We start from the raw sequence: 19,631 nt of genomic DNA, 5'->3' as shown, positions 1-19,631 counted from the left end.
CAAAAAGACTAGGAGAAAATCCTTGCAAACCAAATATATGACAGAAGACCTGTATCTAGCGTATACAAAGAACTCTCAAAACTCAACAGTTAAAAAACAAACAAACAAACAAACTAGTGCATTACTTACCTTGACTCTTAGCCTGTCAAGGACAGTATCTGGGACCCAGTGTCTACTCCTGTCTCCTGCGCCTGCTAACCCATAGCCACTATGTGTGAGTGCACTTCCATCCACGTTCACCAGGCTGGTGTCCAGATGGGCAATGCCTGCTGGAAGCTCTATTGCCTGGAACACTGCATCCAGTCCGATGGCCAGATGCGAAGTGACAAGACCCCTGGGGGAGATGACTCCTTCAACACCTTCTTCAGTGAGCCGGGTGCTGGCAAGCATGTGTCCAGGGCAGTGTTTGTAGACCTGGAACCCACAATCATTGATGAAGTTCTCACTGGCATCTACCGCCAGCTCTTCCACCCTGAGCAGCTCACCACAGGCAAGGGAGATGCCGCCAATAACTATGCTTGAGGGTACTACACCACTGGCAAGGATCAGTGATCAAGGTAAATGATCATTGGCCTTGTCTTGGACCAAATTCGGATATTGGCCTACCAGTGCACAGGTCTTCAGGGCTTCTTGGTTTTTCCACAGGTTTGGAGGGGAAACTGGTTCCGGGTTCACATCCCTGCTCATAGAATATCTCTCCATCGATTATGGCAAGAAATCCAAGCTGGAGTTCTCCACTTACCCAGCCCCCCAGGTTTCCACTCCTGTGATTGAGCCCTACAACTCCATCCTCACTACCCATACCACCCTGGAGCCCTCTGATTGTGCCTTTATGGTAGACAATGAGGCCATCTATGACATCTGTTTTAGAAACCTCAGTATTGAACGTGCAACCTACACTAACCTTAACTGCCTTATTAGCCAGATTATGTCTTCCATCACTGCTTCCCTTAGATTTGATGGAGGCCTGAATGTTCATCTAAGAGAATTCCAAACCGGCCGGGTGCCCTATCCCCACATCCACTTCCCTCTGGCCACATATGCCCCTGTCATCTCTGCTGAGAAGTCTACCATGAACACCTGCATGCTTTGGGCCAGCCAATCAGGTGGTGAAATATGACGCTCCCCATGGTAAATATATGGCTTGCTGCCTGTTGCACCATGGCGACATGGTTCCCAAAGATGTCAGTGCTGCCATTGCCACTATCAAGACCAAGTGCAGCATCCAATTTGTAGACTGGTGTCCCACTGGCTTCAAAGTTGGCATTGATTACCAGCCTCTCACTGTGGTACCTGGCGGAGACCTGGCCAAAGTACAGCGAGCTGTGTGCATGCTAAGCAACAGCATAGCCATCGCTGAGGCCTGGACTCACCTGGACTACAAGTTTGACCTGATGTATGCCAAGCATGCCTTTGTTCACTGGTATGTGGGTAAGCGCATAGAGGAAGGAGAGTTTTCTGAGGCCCCTGAGGACATGGCTGCCCTTGAGAAGGATTATGAGGAGGTTGGTGTGGATTCTACTGAAGGAGAGGGTGAAGAGGAAGGAGAGGAATACTAATTACCATTTCTCTCAGTCCCAAAGCATGTCACACTCAGAACTTTAGCTTCAACATTAGCTGACAGTCATTAAACCTTTCTGGTTAGATTGTCTTCACTTTTAACTGTGATCATGTCTTACTTTTCCATGTGTACCTGTCAGATTTTTCCATGATGTCTCAGAGTAAAGGTTTTTAAGAAAGGGGGAAAAAACCAATCCAATTAGAAAAGGATGAGCAAAGGATGTAAAAAGACATTTCACCAAAAAGGATATACAGATAACAAACAAGCATGTGACAATACGTTCCATATTACTGGCTATCAGAGAAATGCAAACTAAGGCCATGATGAGATATCAGCACACACCTAGCTGAATGATTAAATTTTAAAAAATAGTGACAACACCAAATGCTAGGGAGGATGCAGAGAAACTGGGTCACTTATACATTGCTGGTGGGACTGTAAAATGATACAGCCACTCTGGAAAACAGTTTGGCAGTTTCTTATAAAACTAAACATGGATCCAGCAACTTTACTCTTGGGTGTTTATTCCAGAGACATGAAAATTTATGTCCACATAAAAACCTGTCCCCTGATGTTTATAGTAACCAACCCAAATGTTCTACAACAGGTGAATGGTTAAACTATGGTCATACACACCATGGAACACTACTCAGCAATAAAGAGGATTGAACTACTGATACAACAACTTGGATGAACCTCTAGGGACTTCTGAGTGAAAAAATCCATCCCAAAAGGTAACATACTGTATTATTCCATTGATATAATGTATAAATAAGCAAAGGACATGAAGAGACATTTCATTAAAGATGACATACAAGGGGTGCCTGGGTGGCTCAGTCAGTTAAGCATCCGGCTTCAGCTCAGGTCATGATCTCACGATTCGTGAGTTCAAGCCCTGCGTCGGGCTCTGTGCTGACAGCTCAGAGCCTGGAGCCTGCTTCGGATTCTGTGTCTCCCTCTCTCTCTCTGCTCCTCCCCTGCTCATGCTCTGTCTCTCTCTCTCAAAAATAAATAAACATTAAAAAAAATTTAAAGATGACATACAGGGTTGCCTGGGGGGCTCAGTTGGTTAAGCATCCAACTCTTGATTTTGGCTCAGGTCATGATCCCATGGTAGTGGGATCGAGCCCCACTCAGTGCAGAGCCTGCTTGGGATTCTCTCTCTCTCTCTCTCTCTCTCTCTCTCTCTCTCTCCCTCCCTGCCCCTCCACACACACACACACACACACACACTCCCTCTCTAAAAATTAAAAAAAAATATTTTTTTAAACTTTTATTTATTTTTGAGACAGAGAGAGACAGAGCATGAACGGGGGAGGGGCAGAGAGAGAGGGAGACATGGAATCCGAAGCAGGCTCCAGGCTCTGAGCTGTCAGCACAGAGCCCAACGCGGGGCTCGAACCCACGAACTGCGCGATCATGACCTGAGCCGAAGTCCTGACACTTAACCGACTGAGCCACCCAGGCGCCCCCAAAATAATTTTTTGGAGATGATATACATAGGTAAAATGCGCCCATAAAAATGTGTTCTATATCATTAGCCATTAGGGAAATAAAAACTAAGACCACAATGAGATATCACTACACATCTATTAGAACAGATTAAAAAAACAGTGACAATACCAAATGCTAGTGAGGGTGAGGAGATATTGGATCTCTCGTGCATTGCTGATGGGAATGTAAAGTGGTACAGACACTCTAGGAAATAGTTTGACATTTTCTTAAAGAAATTCAACATACACTTCTCCTGCAGCCCAACAGTTGCGCTCCTGGACATTAATCCTACAGACACGGAAACTTAAGTCCACACAAAACCTGTACACAATCGTTCATAGCAGCCTTGTTTGTACTAGCCAAAAATTTGAAACACCCTAAATGTCCAAGTGAGGACTACGTGAATGGTTAAATACACTGTGATACATCCACACCGTGGAATACTACTCAGCAATAAAAGGAAGAAACTATTAATACCTGCAACTTAGATGGATCTCCAGAGTGTTGAGCTGAGTGAGAAGAAAAAAAAAAGAGTGCATCTCAAAAGGACACATACTGTATAATTCTATTTATAAAACATGCTCAAAATGACAAACTTATAGGAATTATAAAGTATAGAAAATTATGACATGGAAAACAGAGTAGTGGCTGTGAGGAGTTAGGGATAGCGGGAAGAGGGGTAGGGGTGACTACAAAAGGGTAGCATGAGGCAGATCATTACAGTGAGAGGATATTTCTGCATTGTAGTAGAGGTTCATCGAATGTGCACCCATAGTAAAAAAGAGCACAGAGCTACACACACACATTGGGCTGATGTCAGATAGCTTCCTTTGTTTGACACTGTACTATAGTTATATACGATTTAACCACTATAGGAAACCGGGCAAAGTGTGTACAGGAATTCCCTGTGCTATCTTTCCAAATCCTGGTGAAGCTGTAATTATTTTTAAACAAGAAAAAAAATTTTAATGAAACAAAAATATGCTCCTAGAGAAACAAAGACAGAGAGAAGTTTTTGCTAGGTGACCTGGCTGACAAGAACTAGTAAAAGACATTTTAGAATTTTATTTTTAGGGGCGCCTGGGTGGCTCGGTCGGTTAAGCGTCCGACTTCGGCTCAGGTCATGATCTCACGGTCCGTGAGTTCGAGCCCCGCGTCGGGCTCTGTGCTGACAGCTCAGAGCCTGGAGCCTGTTTCCGATTCTGTGTCTCCCTCTCTCTCTGCCCCTCCCCTGTTCATGCTCTGTCTCTCTCTGTCTCAAAAATAAATAAACATTAAAAAAAATTTTTTTTTAAAAAGAATTTTATTTTTAAAAATGTATTATTTTGAGGTCATGTTGTTAGGTACATCCAGGCACCGGATCACAACTTTCTGGCAAATTGTTCATGTTCTTTTGTATAGATGTACCTTAATTAATTAGACCCATCCACTATTCATGGACACTTGGGTTGTTTCCAGTATTTTGCTATACACACAACGCTGCCATGCGTGCTCCGGTAATACTTTGATACATAATGGTGTTAATATACCTGTAAGATGAATTCCCAGAAGCAGAATTCATAGATCAAAAAGTAAGTATACTTTAAACTGGTAAAGGATATTCCAGATGAAAAAGTTCTGGGGACAGATGGTGGTGATGGGTGCACAAAAATGTGAACGTACTTAATGCCGCTGAAGTAAACTTAAAAATGGCTAAAATGGTAAATTTTATAGTACGTGTGTTTCACCACAATAAAGAAAAGTAAAATTAAAAAAATATTTTTTAATGTCTATTATTTGAGAAAGAGGCAGAGAGCAAGCAGGGGAGGGGCAGAGAGAGAGAGGGAGACACAGAATCGGAAGCAGGATCCAGGCTCCAAGCTGCCAGCACAGAGCCCGATGCAGGGCTCGAACCCACAGACTGTGAGATCATGACCTGAGCCGAAGTCGGCTGCCTAACTGACCGAGCCACCCAGGGGCCCCAAGAAAGGTAAAATTTTTAAAAAGTACCTCTGTATTTACTCCCCAAGTATGTAACAGTATTAGCCTCCCCGCATACCTGTCAACCGCAGCCAACGTGGAGAGGAGCTTCTCAGATTCCTCTTCAGGGAAGGGCTCAGGGCCCAGCTGTGAGAAGCGGCGTTGCTTGAGAGTCAGTCTCCAGTTAGCTCCACTGGGCTTCACCTCAGCTCTCACACCAGGGTCCAGCTATCTTCAGAGCTGTCTCTAGGCAATGACCGAGCAATGAGGAGATTCAAAGGACTAGGTGGGACTCCCCTAACGGGCCATCTTTGCTCTGGAGCTCCATGTTGAGATCCACGTTGAACTCCATGTTTGTCAGGTTGGCATCATGGTCTGAACGTCCCTCCGCTCAATCCTGCTTTGCCCCTTTTTCTTTCACGGATGCCCTATAGACCTGGACTTCTAACCCCCATGTCAGTATCTGCTTCCTGAAGAACTTAAGCTGTGACACCAACAGTATATTACAAACCCTTCTGTTCTTTTCCACCCTGTAGATGAAAAACAGCATTTCACATGTTTTATTTTGCATTTCTCTATTATGATCGAGCATGAACACATTTTCATGTATTCAAAAGTGATTTGCATATCTGTGAATTGTGTCTGTCTTGTTTCTTCTAAATTGTTGGGCTTTTGTATAGATTTGTAGTACTTTACGTATTAATTAACCAGCCATTGACTGCATCCGTTGCAAATGGTTTTGGTTTTTGTTTTTGCAATCTGCCATTTGGCCTCAGGGTTTTTAAGGTTAACCCTGCATACGTTAATTTTATGAACACGATGGGTAAATTGTTACACAGCAATGGAAAACTAACACAGTTATCTACTATTCCCAATTTTTTCTACAACACACATATGGTTTAAACATGAGACAACCACAGTTTTTATAAAGAGTGCTTATCTTTTAGAAGTACACACTGAATTATCTAAGGATAAAATGGTATCATATCTGAGATTTGCTTCAATAAGTGAGAGAGGACAATGGAATGGTATAAATGAGATGAGATTGCTGTATGTTGATAATTCTTGAAGCTAAATGATGGATTCATGGGGATTTATTACACTTTTCCTTACCCTTTTGTATATGTTTGAAAGATTCCATAATAAAAAACGTTTTAAAAATTAGACTCATAGGGGCCCCTGGGTGGCTCAGATGGTTAAGCAGCCAACTTTGGCTCACGTCATGATCTCGCGGTTCGTGGGTTCGAGCCCCAGATCGGGCTCTGTGCTGACAGCTCAGAGCCTGGAGCCTGATTTGGATTCTGTGTCTCCCTCTCTCTCTGCCCCTCCCCCACTCCTGCTCTGTCTCTTTCTCTTGAAATTAAATAAACATTAAAAAATTAATAAAAAAATTAGTCTCATACATAGAGATTAGCCAAAAGCATGTTTATGGTTTCTGATACAGGAAAACTAAATAATTTAAATGTCTACACAGGGAACTGGTTAAATTAATCACTTTAGATATACAGTATATTTATATGTATTTTTAAATTGCATAGAATAATGATGCTATTAACATTAGTCTATGGTCTGATAAGTCTATGTAAAATAAAATATTTCTAAGCAACAAAAAAATTTATGAACACAGTGTGTCAATATATTCTCTCATGACTTCCGAATTTTATGTCATGACTAGAAGGGACTTCACTCTAAGATAATAATAAAAAATGTTCTCCCATTTTTTCCTTCTAGCACACTGATGGTTCTATTTTTACATTTAAATCTTTAATCCACCTGGAATTTATTTTAGTGTAGGAAGTGAGGGAGAGTTCTAATTTTATTGTTTCCTGGTGAATGGCATGAAATATATCCTTCTGCCAATGAACTGGTATGCTTTTTCCTCGTGGGCAATACCCGTCACATAACTAACCTCATTTCCCTTTTTGCTACTGCTGTAGGAAGATTAGAGACAAATTCACAGCTAAGCACGGAAGTGAATTTCATACCTACATCCCAATTTCCCCTGACGTTAATTTTCTACTTGCTTTATACTTTTTGTGAGCCTACCTTTATTTTTCAATTTTATGAGATGTATTCTTAACGGGTTCCAAATACCCAGTGGAAAATAAAGGAGGCAGTGAATCAAGAGTTTAGCCCTAATTCATCTGGGCCTCAGTCATTTCTTGCTCTTCCTAGGTAAGGGCAAGACAGAGATCTCTAAGTCAAAGCTGGGGGAGGCTTGTGGGCAGGAGGTTGGCTGGGAGGGAGAGAAAATACAAATGGAGATGACAGACAGTGTCGGCCTCATACCTCCCAGAAGCACCAGCCTGAAAACACCCGTATCCGTAAGCAAGGTGAGAGGTCACCAGTTGAAGCTTGGTAGGCCCACATACTTAGAGCTCCAGCATACGTATTGGTGATTAACATGGTTGTATAGAGCTGACATGATTGAGGTTGGCAAACTTTTCCTATAAAAGGCCAGATAGTGGGGCGCCTGGGTGGCTCAGTCGGTTAAGCGTCCAGCTCTTCATTTAGGCTCAGGTCATGATCTCACCGTCATTGAGATCGAGCCTCACGTCAGACTATATACACTAACAGCGCAGAGCCTGCTTGGGATTCTTTCTCTTCCTCTCTCTCTCTGGCTCTCTCTCCCCCTCTCAAAATAAATAAATAAGCATTAAAAAAAATAAAAGGCCAGATAGTAAATACTTTAGGGTTTTCAGGCCATATGGTCTCTTTGGCAACTACTCTACCACTAGAAGCATGAAAGCATCCACAGACATGAGTATAGCTGTGTTCCAATAAAACTTTATTATTGGACACTGAAACTTGAATTTTATAGAATTTTCACATGTCACAAAATATTCTTTTTACTTTCTTCAAGAATTTAAAAAAGTGAAACCAGTGTTCTTAGACTGCAGGCTGTAGAAAAACATCAAAGGTCAGCAAACCAATGATGTAGAGCTTAGATGAGGAAGTTTGTTACTGGAAATATGTGTACAATTGTCAATACTTGGTTTACAATGCAGTGACATCCTTTAGATCAATAATTTTACTTTTAGAGATTTATCATGAGGAAATAATCATGGTATTATACAAAAATATGAAAGCAAAGACTGTTATCCCATCCTGGGTGTTAACCACAGAAAAAAACTGGACACATCCAAACATCCAATAACATAGGAGTGGCTCAAAAATCTGAGGCCATCCTGTTGGGCTCTGTGCTGACAGCTCAGAGCCTGGAACTTGCTTTGGATTCTGTGTCTCCCTCTCTCTCTGCCCCTCCCCCGCTCATGCCCGTGCTTGCTCGCTCTCTCTCTCTCTATCAAAAATAAATAAATGTTAGAATTTTTTTTTAATCTGAGGTTGTCTAAAACGTGGAATTCTATGTAGTCATGTCAATAATTATTGCTGAGTCTGGAAACAGAGAAAGCAAATACGGTCAAATATTAACATTTGGCGAGTCTAAATGCAGGCTATATGGGTGTTCACTGCCAGCTTTTCTGTAGGTTTGAAATGTAAAAATAAAGTTGGAAACATGTTTTGAAAAAGTAAAAAAACGTTTCTGTGAAATGTAACTTAATAGATTTGCAGAGACCCATCTCCAGCTCATCAGAACTCTGTGTTCTTTTGTGTTAAATAAAGATGATAAGTATAACACCCTTTTTTACCCCACAGGAATATACTGTAGATTAACTCAGTAATAGTTGTCTAGCTACCTGGAGTCTGTTTCAACCACACCAAATGCAACTTTAACTATATGTAACAAGAGAAGATTTAGAAAAAACAATTTTTTTTTAGCACGTTCCCTTGGCTCTTCCGCCCGGACTAGAGGAATGGGCTGATCTTGGAGGAGGGACAGTGCTCCCGCCGCTTCGCCTGCAACACCTGCCCCTACCTGCACAACATCACCTGCAAGGTAACAAAACAAAGTATCCAAAGCTGAAAGAAGTGGATGATGTGCTTGGTGGAGCACCTGCCTGGGAGAATGTTGACTCCAGTGCAGAGTCATGTCCTAAATGCGAACATCCTCTTGCCTATTTCAAGCAGCTTCTGCAGACTAGCCAATGACCACCTTCTATAAATGCTGCGATGTTCAGGGTGGACACCTCTGGAGGGGACTAAGGCCATACTGGCCCAGCTGTGTCAGCGTCTGCTTACCTTGTTCCCCAGGATGGATTCCCAGCCCAGAGTGTGAACCGTGAGTCCTGAGAGTCTTTGCTGGTGTGGCAGAAAGCTAACCCTTTTAGGGTAGCGGGCCAGGATGTCAGCAAATGTAGCTCATCTGCCAATCAGCGGATGAGTTCATTTATGTCCAGGGAGATGGGGGGGGGGAGGGGTAGGGTATCCATAACTAAGTGCACTCTGTTTAATGTCCTGCTCATTTATCTTTTACATGTATTGAGTAATTGACATTCTATAAAATTTCGTATTTTTTTAAAATCACATTTCTTTTACAATCATGTTCTAAGAACAAAGAAAACTTAGGTTTTGAGCATTTGAAAGAAAAACTCGCTTTTACACATGAAACCCACAAAGTATCTGAGAAGTCTTCCCTGGTAGGGGTGAGTGCTCTAGGCCCTATAGGCGGGAGTAGCATTTGAGGGATCTGGCATGTGGGTTCTCCTTCAGGCTCAGCCTGAACTTGCTGGGTTTGATGCTATTATTTGAAAATCGAACATAGAAAAATAAATTCATTAGCTTCAGCGCATACGAATGAATAAAAAGTTTACACATTTAAATAAAGACATTGGAACTATTTCTAACTACAGAGTAGCTGATCTCGAGCAGAGGACTTCAGCGACCCGCCACTTGACGCCTCTACTAAATGAAGTAATAGACATAGTGTGTTGTCAGTATCTGCTCGGATCCTGGTTATGGAATTGCGAGCTGCAAAGCCGGAGTTACCAAAGATGAATTTTAGGACCTCTGTCTCCATTTAAAATTTTTTTAATGCTCACATCCATCCCCATTACCGGGAGCCAAACCCAAATCTCCCGTGTGAAGAATCAAATCCACGGCGATAGATCACAGGGATGTACTCTCTCCTTTTTACAAACCAGAGCCAAAATCAATTCTTGTCTGGCTGCTTCCGAAGCTCTGACTTTTAAATACCAAACGCTTTACTCTCTCTCTACCTCCACCTGCACGCCCCGCCTCACCCAGAACCCGCCAAATCCCATTAAGGCCCGCCCCCGCGAGCCACGCGCGGTCCCCACAGGCTCCGCGCGCATCCCTGTTCCCACACGCTGCTGTCTAGTACTCTCACCGGATTCCCTAAAGCCCCGCCCCTCTCGCCTCTGCTTCGGCGGTTTTCATCCCTTCAGAGCGGCCCCTCCCCACCTGGCTATTTGGTTGGCCCTCGCCCTTAGCGTACGTCATTCACCCGCGCCACCCGGAAGCCGCCGTTTATAGCAACTGTTCTTATTGCCGGCGGCTCTAAGGTGAGGGCCGCGTTTGGGTGTCCCTGGGTGGCAAGGTCCCAGAGTTGGGAGGGGCTGAAGGCAGAACCCCTGGCAGGAGTCGGACGAGCCCACTTCGGCTGTTGAGGGGGTGCAGATGTACCGTGCTTGAGGCCAAACTGAGTGATCAACGTGGTCTGCCCCCCCCCTCACATTCCTCAGGAGCCCATCATGGCGACGCCCCCTAAACGGCGGGCGCTGGAATCCACAGGGGAGAAAGTGCTGCGCTATGAGGCCTTCATCTGCGACGTGCTGCAGCGGGACCTGCGGTGAGTGACAGTGTGGAGGGCCGGGCGTTTGGAACGTTCCACGTGGGGAGGCGGGGCGTTTGAAGTCAGGGCCTAGCCTTCTGATTGGTGGGGAAGACGTTCGGAGGTCGGCCCCGTGCGCCCATCGAGCGGGGAAGGAGGGGCGACGACATCCGGGGTGCGACTGGACTGGGATGTGGCGGTCTTAGCAGAGGGTGTGTCCGCGCATGTGCAGCCTCCCATCTCGGGCCGAGTTGGGCTCCAAACCGGTAGTTTTTGGGTTCAAATCCTTCGCTTGGCCTTTTCTCCATCCTGTGAAGACGGTGTACCCCGTCTCGCCTTTTTGTGCCTCAGTTTTCTTATCTGTGATATGGGAAAGTTGATGGGACCTTCCTCGGGGTTGTTTTGAGTTTTCATTGTGTTCATTCCTTGTAAAGAATTTAATATGGATACTACAGGCTCAATGAGCATGAAAAATTATTACTATCCTTACTAGTCTGAGTAGGAAATAGAGTATTCAGAAATAGGACCTTAAACATCCTAAAAGAGATGGAGGAATTTTCTAGAGAATGGGACATTCTGATTGGAAAGAGGCATTGGCAGTGTGATAACAATACTAAGAAATAGGGGCGCCTTGGTGGCTGGGTCCTTGAGCATCTGACTTCGGCTCAGGTCATGATCTCACAGTTTGTGAGTTCGAGGCCCACCTCAGGTTCTATGCTGACAACGCAGAGCCTGGATCCCACCTACCTACAGTTCTCTCTCTCTCTCTCTCTCTCTCTGTGCCCCTCCCCTGCTCATGTTCTCTCTCTCTCTCTCTCTCTCTCTCCCTCTCAAAACTAAAGTAAACATTAAAAATTTTTTTAATAATAATACTAATAAATATTAACTAATACATACATAGATCTTACTATTTGGCAGGCACTATTTTAAGTGCTCTTTTTATGTTATTTTTGAGAGAGAGTGTGCAAGCAGCAGAGGGGCAGAGTATCCACAACAGGCTCCACGCTCAGTGGGCAGCCAACTTGGGGCCCAGTCTCACGACTGTGAGATCATGACCTGAGCCCAAATCAAGAGTCAGGTGCTTAACCCACTGAGCCACCCAGACACCCCTATAAGTACTTTATAGTAAACGCTCATGTAATTCTCTTTATGACTCTGAGGTAATAATTGTCATCCCTATTTTATAGGTAGGTAAATTGGGTCCTAAAGAGGTTACTTACTTGCCAAAGTCACACGACTAGTCAAAAAAGAGAGCCTAGATTCAAACCCAAGCAGTCTGACTCACAATCCAAACCTTCACTTCTGCACTAAAATGCTTCTTTAGGGCATGGTGACATGAGGGTCTCAGAGGGTCATACTGTGAGGTATTCTGAGAGGGCCAGGGCTTCCTGTTGGTCACCATTCTCCTCTTGTCCCATCAGAAAAGTCCTGGACCATCGTGACAAGGTATATGAGCAGCTGGCCAAATACCTTCAACTGAGAAATGTCATTGAGCGACTTCAGGTAAAGACACCAAGGTTTGGTACCATTTTGGTGTATGTGGACAAGGGAGGGGGATGGGAGGAGAGACCCCAGACCAAAACCTGTCAGCTGACCTAAAAGTTGACCACTGACCCCTACCTCTTTTTCCCTGGCCCCACAGGAAGCTAAGCCCTCGGAGTTATATATGCAGGTGGATTTGGGCTGTAACTTCTTCGTTGACACAGTTGTGTGAGTGTCTACCTGCCCCTATGAGCCCACAGGGTTCAGCTCCCCTCTTCATTCAACAGATATTTTTTTGACTATTTGCTATTTACCAGACACTGTGCTAAGTGCTGGGGATGTGACAGTAAATCAAATAGGACAAAATCCCTGCCCTCCCAGAGCTTCAATTTGGGGAAGGTGGGAGGAGGGGATTAAAAAAAAAACCCTCTCTAATAAACTGTATAGTATGCAGTGATAAGGACATCCCGCTCTTCCTCTAACCATTGTTTCCTCAGCCCAGACACTTCACGAATCTATGTGGCCCTTGGATATGGTTTTTTCCTGGAGTTGACCCTGGCAGAAGCCCTCAAGTTCATTGATCGTAAGAGCAACCTCCTCACAGAGTAAGTCCATTCTATGAGGATAGTGTCTAAAATACCACCATTTGCAACACCCTTCTCCCTTTCCCCATGGCTGCCTGGGATGATACTTCAGGGCCCATCTCCCCTCCTCCTCAAGGCTAGGGCTGAGGACAGTGGAGATACAAAGCTGAGCCCCAAGTATAGTACATAGTAAGCACTCAATAAATGCTTTTTGTATTGTCCATCCACACAAACATTTATTGGCTATCTGCTGTATGCCAGGCTCCATACTTGGTGGCGGGGAGGCAGACAGAAGGGTTTTTTGAAGGCCTAATTTTGACCAGATCCAGGAGGTTTTGGCCTATAAATCAGTAACAGTAAAACAAACTATCTCTGACTTCACCTCCTCCTAAGTTGTCTGCTCATCCACTGTGCTCTCACCACACTGACCTTCCCAGGCTTCTTTAAACACCCTCAGAACAAGCCCACCTGACTGCAAGGACTGTGCTTTCTGCCTGTAACACTCTTTCCCCAGGTACACGCCTGGCTTCCTTTCCCCTAACTCAGTTTAAGTCTTTCTCAAATGTCACCTCCTCAATGAGGACTTCCGTAGCTGTCAAATCACGACCCCTGGCTCTCCTCATTCCCCTCCCTTGTTCTACTTATGACCTCTCAATGTTTACTGTGTAATTTTACTTCTTTCTAAAATTCATTGCCTTTGCCCATTAGGATGTAAGCTTAACAAAGGGAGATATTTTGTCCATACCCCCAAGTGACCAGAATAGTACATGGCATAAAGTAGGCATTCTGTGTCTGTCGAATGCTGGAGGGGCGCCTGCGTGGCTCAGTCGGTTGAGTGTCCGACTTCAGCTCAGGTCCTGATCTTGCGGTGAGTTCGAGCCCCGCGTTGGGCTCTGTGCTGACAGCTCAGAGCCTGGAGACTGCTTCAAATTCTGTGTCTCCCTCTTTCTCTGACCTTCCCCAGCTCGCACTCTTTCTCTCTCTCAAAAATAAACAAACTTTTTTTTTTTTTTTTAAAAAGGGTATGTTGGAAACAGATTGAAGTGGGGATTGAAGCAGATTTCTGGTGATGGCAGCAGGGAGGTAATGTGGGGAGAAAGTATGGGCTCCAATTGAGTTTAAGGCTTTGTGCAGGGAAGGGAAATTGGGAGTGTGGATGAGAGGTTTGAAATGTAGCTAAGGAAGGCCTCCCAGGGGCTATCTGGGGAAGAGCCTTCCTGGCAAGAGGACCACTGTGACAGCCATGTAGCAGAATTGCCAAGAGAGGGGACACTGAGCAATGCATTTAGATTAATATCATGTCACAAGAGTGAATACCACTCATCTAAAATTCCTTCTGGGTTATATTTATTCCTACATTCATTTCTTCCAGCATTGCCTCTCTTGTGGTTTTAGTGATTCTTCTCTTTTCAAACCTTTCCAGGGTTTCGGTGTTAGTAGACCCAAAAGAGCCTCAGACCTGCTGAGATTTCTTAATCTTAGTGATCAGACCAATTGGTGGAGGGGTCAAGGGGCTGCTTTCATGGGCCAACACAGTTCTGAACTACTGGTCATTTAGACCACATCCATTTGTTTTATTTATAACAAAGCTTTCCTTTGTATGTCACAGGATTCCTGAGCCTTCAGGTAGATTTTAATTTTTTTGAGACTTGCTGTCTTTCCCCCAAAATGTACCTGGGGCACCTGGGTGACTCATTTGGTTGAGTCCAGCTCTTGATTTCGGCTCAGGTCATGATCCCATGGTTTGTGGGACCGAGCCCTCCACTGTCAGCGCAGAGCCTGCTTGGGACTCCCCCCGCCCCCTTACCGCCCATCCCCTGCTCTTCTCCCTCTCTTTTTCTCTCTCAAAAATAAATAAGCATTTTTTAAAAATTTTTAATAAATATATTGTCAGTGCCTGGTTGGTTATTGTGATGAGAAATGTGATTGAATCATTTATTAGTTTATTGTAATTAGTAAGGCTTCTAGAAGTTTAATCTTTCTAGGAGATGAAAATTTGTGGGGTAGTTCACTCTCATTTTGAAAAGACTTTTTTACTTGCAACTCACTTTGAACTAACTTCCCCTCTCCACACCCCCTCTGTTTTTTTATGTAACCAAATGGCCTGTCAGTCCTTCCTATTCTTAGTATTATTTTGGGGGGAGTGGGAGGATCTTATCTTTGTGTATATTCTTCTTGATTACACAGAAAAGAATACACATCCACACCATAAAGAGACGTGTAACTATAGAAGAGACAGAGAATAGGGGTGCCCGGCTGGCTCAGTTAGTGGGGCATGCAACTCTTGATCTCAGGGTTGTGGGTTTGAGCCCCACATTGGGTATAGAGATTGCTTAAAAATAAAATCTTTTGGGGCGCCTGGGTGGCTCAGTCGGTTGAGCGGCTGACTTTGGCTCAGGTCATGATCTCGCGGTCAGTGAGTTCAAGCCCCGCGTCGGGCTCTGTGCTGACAGCTCAGAGCCTGGAGCCTATTTCAGATTCTGTGTCTCCCTCTCTTTGACCCTCCCCCGTTCATGCTCTGTCTCTCTCTGTCTCAAAAATAAATAAACATTAAAAAAATTTTTTTTTAAATAAAATAAAATAAAAATATAAATAAAATCTTTAAAAAAAAAAAAAAGAATTTGGGGCGGGCACCTGGGTGGCTCAGTCGGTTAAATGTCTGACTCTTGGTTTTGACTCAGGTCATGATCTCATTCATAGTTCATGGGTTCAAGCCCTGTGTTGGGCTCCACGTTGACAGTGTGTAACCTCGGGATTCCCTCTTTCTCCCTCTCTCTCTGCCCCTCCTCTACTCACTCAGTCTCAAACTTTAAAAATAAATAAATAATTAATTAATTAATTTAAAAAGGAGAGACAGAATAACTATTTTACCATTAACACTGCCTTACATATTTAAATCAGTAGCAAAAAAATAAACATCTTCCATTTGTGTTACAACTAGCATTTGGTAGACTTCGTATTTTTCTCCTTTTTAAAAAATGTTGCAACTCATAGTCTTTCATAGACTAAGCTTGTACCATTAACTAATTTTGTTATTTTCATTGATGTTCAAATTGCCCTTAGAATCTGATCAGGTTCACTGCTCTGTTCTTTGAGTACCACCCCAGATATTTTTTTTAATATGTTTTTTGTGAGTTTATTTTAGTTTTTTTTATTTTTAAAATTTTAATTATTTATTTAGTTAGTTAGTTATTTATTTATTTAGAGAGACAGAGACAGAGAGCATGAGCAGGGGAAGAACAGAAAGAGGGAGAATCCCAAACAGGCTGTCAGCACAAAGACCAACATAGGGCTCAAACTCACAAAACCATGAGATCATGACCTGAGCCAAAATCGAGAGCTGGATGCTTAACTGACTGAGTCACCCAGGGGCCCCTACCCCAGATATTCTTGAAAGCATTCTTGCTCTCTGACAACAATACCAGGCTTCATTTATTTCTTGTCTTTTTTTGTGTTTTTTTTAAATAGTGCCAGGAGTCAGGGAGAGGGTCAGAGGGAGAGAGAGAGAGAGGGAGAATCTTAAGCAGGCTCCACACTGAGCACAAAGCCCAACGCAGGGTCTGATCCTGCGACCCTTGGATCATGACCTGAGCAGAAATCAAGAGTCAGACACTGAACCGACTAAACTACCCAGGCACCCCTATTTCTTGTCTTTAAACATAGACTCAACCATCTTCTGAGGACTTCAGGTTCCTTTGAACAGAGTAGTTACTTAATTATTTATTCAACGTACATTGGGTGACTACTATGTGCCATGCACTGTTCGGTTCCTAGGGATACAGCAGGGCACAAAGCAGACCAATCTGTTCTCTGCCCTTACACAGCTTATCTAGTCAGGGGAGCCAGATAATAAAAAATAAGTAAATGATACAGTATGTCACACAGGTTGACTATGCTACAGAGAAAAGCATGGAATGGAGAGAAGAAACACTGGGAAAACTTTTTTTTGTAACTTTGTATGGTAACAGGTTAGGGTTAGTATTATTGTGGTGATCATTTCACAATGTGTATAAATATTGACTCATTGTTGTACCCCTGAAACTCTGTTCTGTACCAATTATACTTTAATAGTGAAAGGAAAAGACACATTGCCTGGGATGGAGCGATTGTAATTTTTTTTTTTTTTTTTTTTTTTTGGCACAGAGAGAGACAGAGCATGAGCGGGGGAGGGGCAGAGAGAGAGGGAGACACAGAATCGGAAACAGGCTCCAGGCTCTGAGCCATCAGCCCAGAGCCTGACGCGGGGCTCGAACTCACGGACCGCGAGATCGTGACCTGGCTGAAGTCGGACGCTTAGCCGACTGCGCCACCCAGGCGCCCCTGAGCGATTGTAATTTTAAATAGAATGCCTGATAGGATGTGGGGTATAAGAGTTTTGGGCTGAATAACTGGAAGGATGCAGTTGCCATTATCTGAGAGGGAGAAGATAGAGAAGGGGAAGATTTGGATGGGGAAGATCAGGAGTTCAGTCTAGGACCTGTTAAGCATGGGGTGCTTGTTTAACATTGGAAGTTTTTGAAGATGTGGTTAAAACCCCCAAGGCTGGAGTTCAGGAGAGGGGTCTGGACTGAAAATATAAATTTGGGAGACATTGATATACAAATGGGTTTACAATACTGTTTTTTTTCCAATTCAACATTCTATGTTGTTATACTTTTCTTACTGTATTTAATTTGCCTAAAATTGACTTCTGTGATAGCTCAGCACAATAAAATCCATATTTCTCCTTATCACAGTATCAAGACCCTGCGTGATCTAGCCCCTTCCTACTTCTTGGACCTTATCTTGGACTTTCTGTCCACCATTCACTTAATTCCTAACACTCTGACTTCCTGAACAGCTCTTCCAAAAGCTCTTTCCTGCCTCTTGGCCTTTTGGGGGGAAAAGACCCTCTTACTGTTTAACTCTTACTCATTCTTCATTCTTCAAAAGGGCCTTCCTTGACCTTTGGTATCAGTTAGGATTCTTTTGAGTGAGACTTATCCCAGTTGGCTTCTAAGATATAAGGAATTGAGGGGCACCTGGGTGGCTCAGTCAGTTGAACGTCAGACTTCGGCTCAGGTCATGATCTCGCTGTGAGTTCAAGCCCTGCGGCGGGCTCTGTGCTGACAGCTCGGAGCCTGGAGCCTGCTTTGGATTCTGTGTCTCCCTCTCTCTCTGCCCCTCCCCTGCTCATGCTCTGTCTGTCTGTCTCTCTCTCTGTCAAAAATAAACAAACATTAAGATATAAGGAATTGACTGGTTTATGTAACTCCGTAGTCAAGAGCCAGAGTGGTTTCAGACAACTCCAGCTTCCCAGTTAGGCCCAGTTAAGCTTCCAGGCTTAGGCTTTGGCATCTTCTTTGAGTCCTCTTACACCTGATATCCAACCTTTGCTAAATCCTGTTGACCCTACCTTCCAAGTATGTTCCAAATCCAGTCACTTCTCATCACTTAAGCTGCTGCCACTGCGGTCTGAGTCTCCATCTCTCACCTGGACTATTACAGTAGCCTTCTCACTGGACTTCCTGCTCCCACACTAGCTTTCCTTATCCCCAGTCCTCCACAAAGCGGCCAGGTGAATCCTCTTAAACCCTAGTCGGTTCACATTCCTTCTCTGATCACAAGCCTCCCTTGGCTCCCATCTCACTTAGAGTAAAAGTCAGAGTCCTTATCATGGCCTGGTGGGTTTTACACGATTGTGGCTTACTTCTCTGACCTCCCCTCCTACAGTCCCCCTTCGCTTATTCTTCTCCAGTCACACTGGCCTCGTTGCTGTCCTTCAGACATGCCAGGTACACTCACACCTTTGCATGTGTTGGCCCTTGTGTCCAGAACATTCATCTTCCATAGATCCACGTGGTCCACTTTAAGTCTTTAGTCAAATGTTTCTCAGTACAGTCATTTGTAAGTACTCTAATTAGAATTGTAGCCCCACTCCCACACTCCTTATCGTCTCTTATCATTTGACTTTTTCATTTTACTTATAGCCATCCGACACACTCTGTATGTCATTCCACCATTTGTCCCTCTTAATGAGAACTCAAGCTCCATAAGGCTGAGATTTGTGTTTGTTGTGTTTGTTGTTCTCTCCCCAGTCCCTAAAAGTGCCTGGCATAGAGTAGGGGATTCAATAAATGTCTCTGAATCAGTGCAGTCCAGGTGGTGGCAGGGCATCTCCACATAGGAGCAGGTGAGGCAGTAGGTTCCACCTGCCACATGGAAGTCATCCAGGACACAGGTAGTTCTTGAAGTGATGAGGAAGCAGCATCCTCATGAGCCTAAGTGGGGCCCACTTCGCCCTTTCTTGTTTCTTTTCTCCAGGCTCAGCGACAGCCTCACCAAGGACTCCATGAATATCAAGGCCCATATCCACATGTTGCTAGAGGTGAGAGCAGCTCACCCCACTCCCAGACTCTGTCTCCGAATGTGTTCAGGGTGGTGACCTGAGGAAGGGAGAGAGCCAGGGACGAGAAAGACCATCTTTCTCTCTAAGCTGGAGCCAAGCTGGAGCCAGGCTGGCTCTGAGGGAGGGGAGGTCAGAGCAAGCCTGGGATGGTGCCTGGACCCAGTCTCTGTTCAATCTCTTCTGTCCTCTTTTTTCAGGGGCTTAGAGAGCTGCAAGGCCTGCAGAATTTCCCGGAGACACCTCACCATTGACTTCTTCCCTGCCTCCCCAGACATTAAAGAGCCTGAATGCCTTTGAGTCACATGGCCCTTCTTTCCCCACCTCAACCCCTGCTGTTTGCTCAAGTGCCCTGTTTCTAAAGCACAAAGTTATCAGGAGGCCCAGAGATCCAGTCTCCGTGTGAAACCTTTAAAGCACCCCTGAAGTCCCGCCTCTAGCCTGTTGCCTAGCAGCATTTGCCACTTGACTTTC

The 19,631-nt window shown here is 44.3% G+C and overlaps 1 protein-coding gene and 1 pseudogene across 1 annotated transcript; both read left to right on the top strand.

The window, feature by feature from the left end:
* Positions 1-210: 210 nt before the first annotated feature.
* Positions 211-1,559, top strand: LOC102956664 (annotated as a pseudogene).
* Positions 1,560-10,376: 8,817 nt separating this feature from the next.
* On the top strand, positions 10,377-19,457 carry UXT (ubiquitously expressed prefoldin like chaperone). Its single transcript, XM_007081609.3, has 7 exons — positions 10,377-10,437; positions 10,618-10,724; positions 12,128-12,209; positions 12,349-12,416; positions 12,686-12,793; positions 19,076-19,139; positions 19,358-19,457. Exons 2-7 carry the CDS (start codon positions 10,627-10,629, stop codon positions 19,409-19,411), a joined length of 474 nt encoding a protein of 157 aa, XP_007081671.2. The 5' UTR covers positions 10,377-10,437; positions 10,618-10,626; the 3' UTR covers positions 19,412-19,457.
* Positions 19,458-19,631: the final 174 nt, after the last annotated feature.

Source organism: Panthera tigris, chromosome X (genome assembly GCF_018350195.1).
Source record: "Panthera tigris isolate Pti1 chromosome X, P.tigris_Pti1_mat1.1, whole genome shotgun sequence".
Lineage (NCBI taxonomy): Eukaryota > Metazoa > Chordata > Mammalia > Carnivora > Felidae > Panthera > Panthera tigris.
This window is presented reverse-complemented; position numbering and strand designations above follow the sequence as displayed.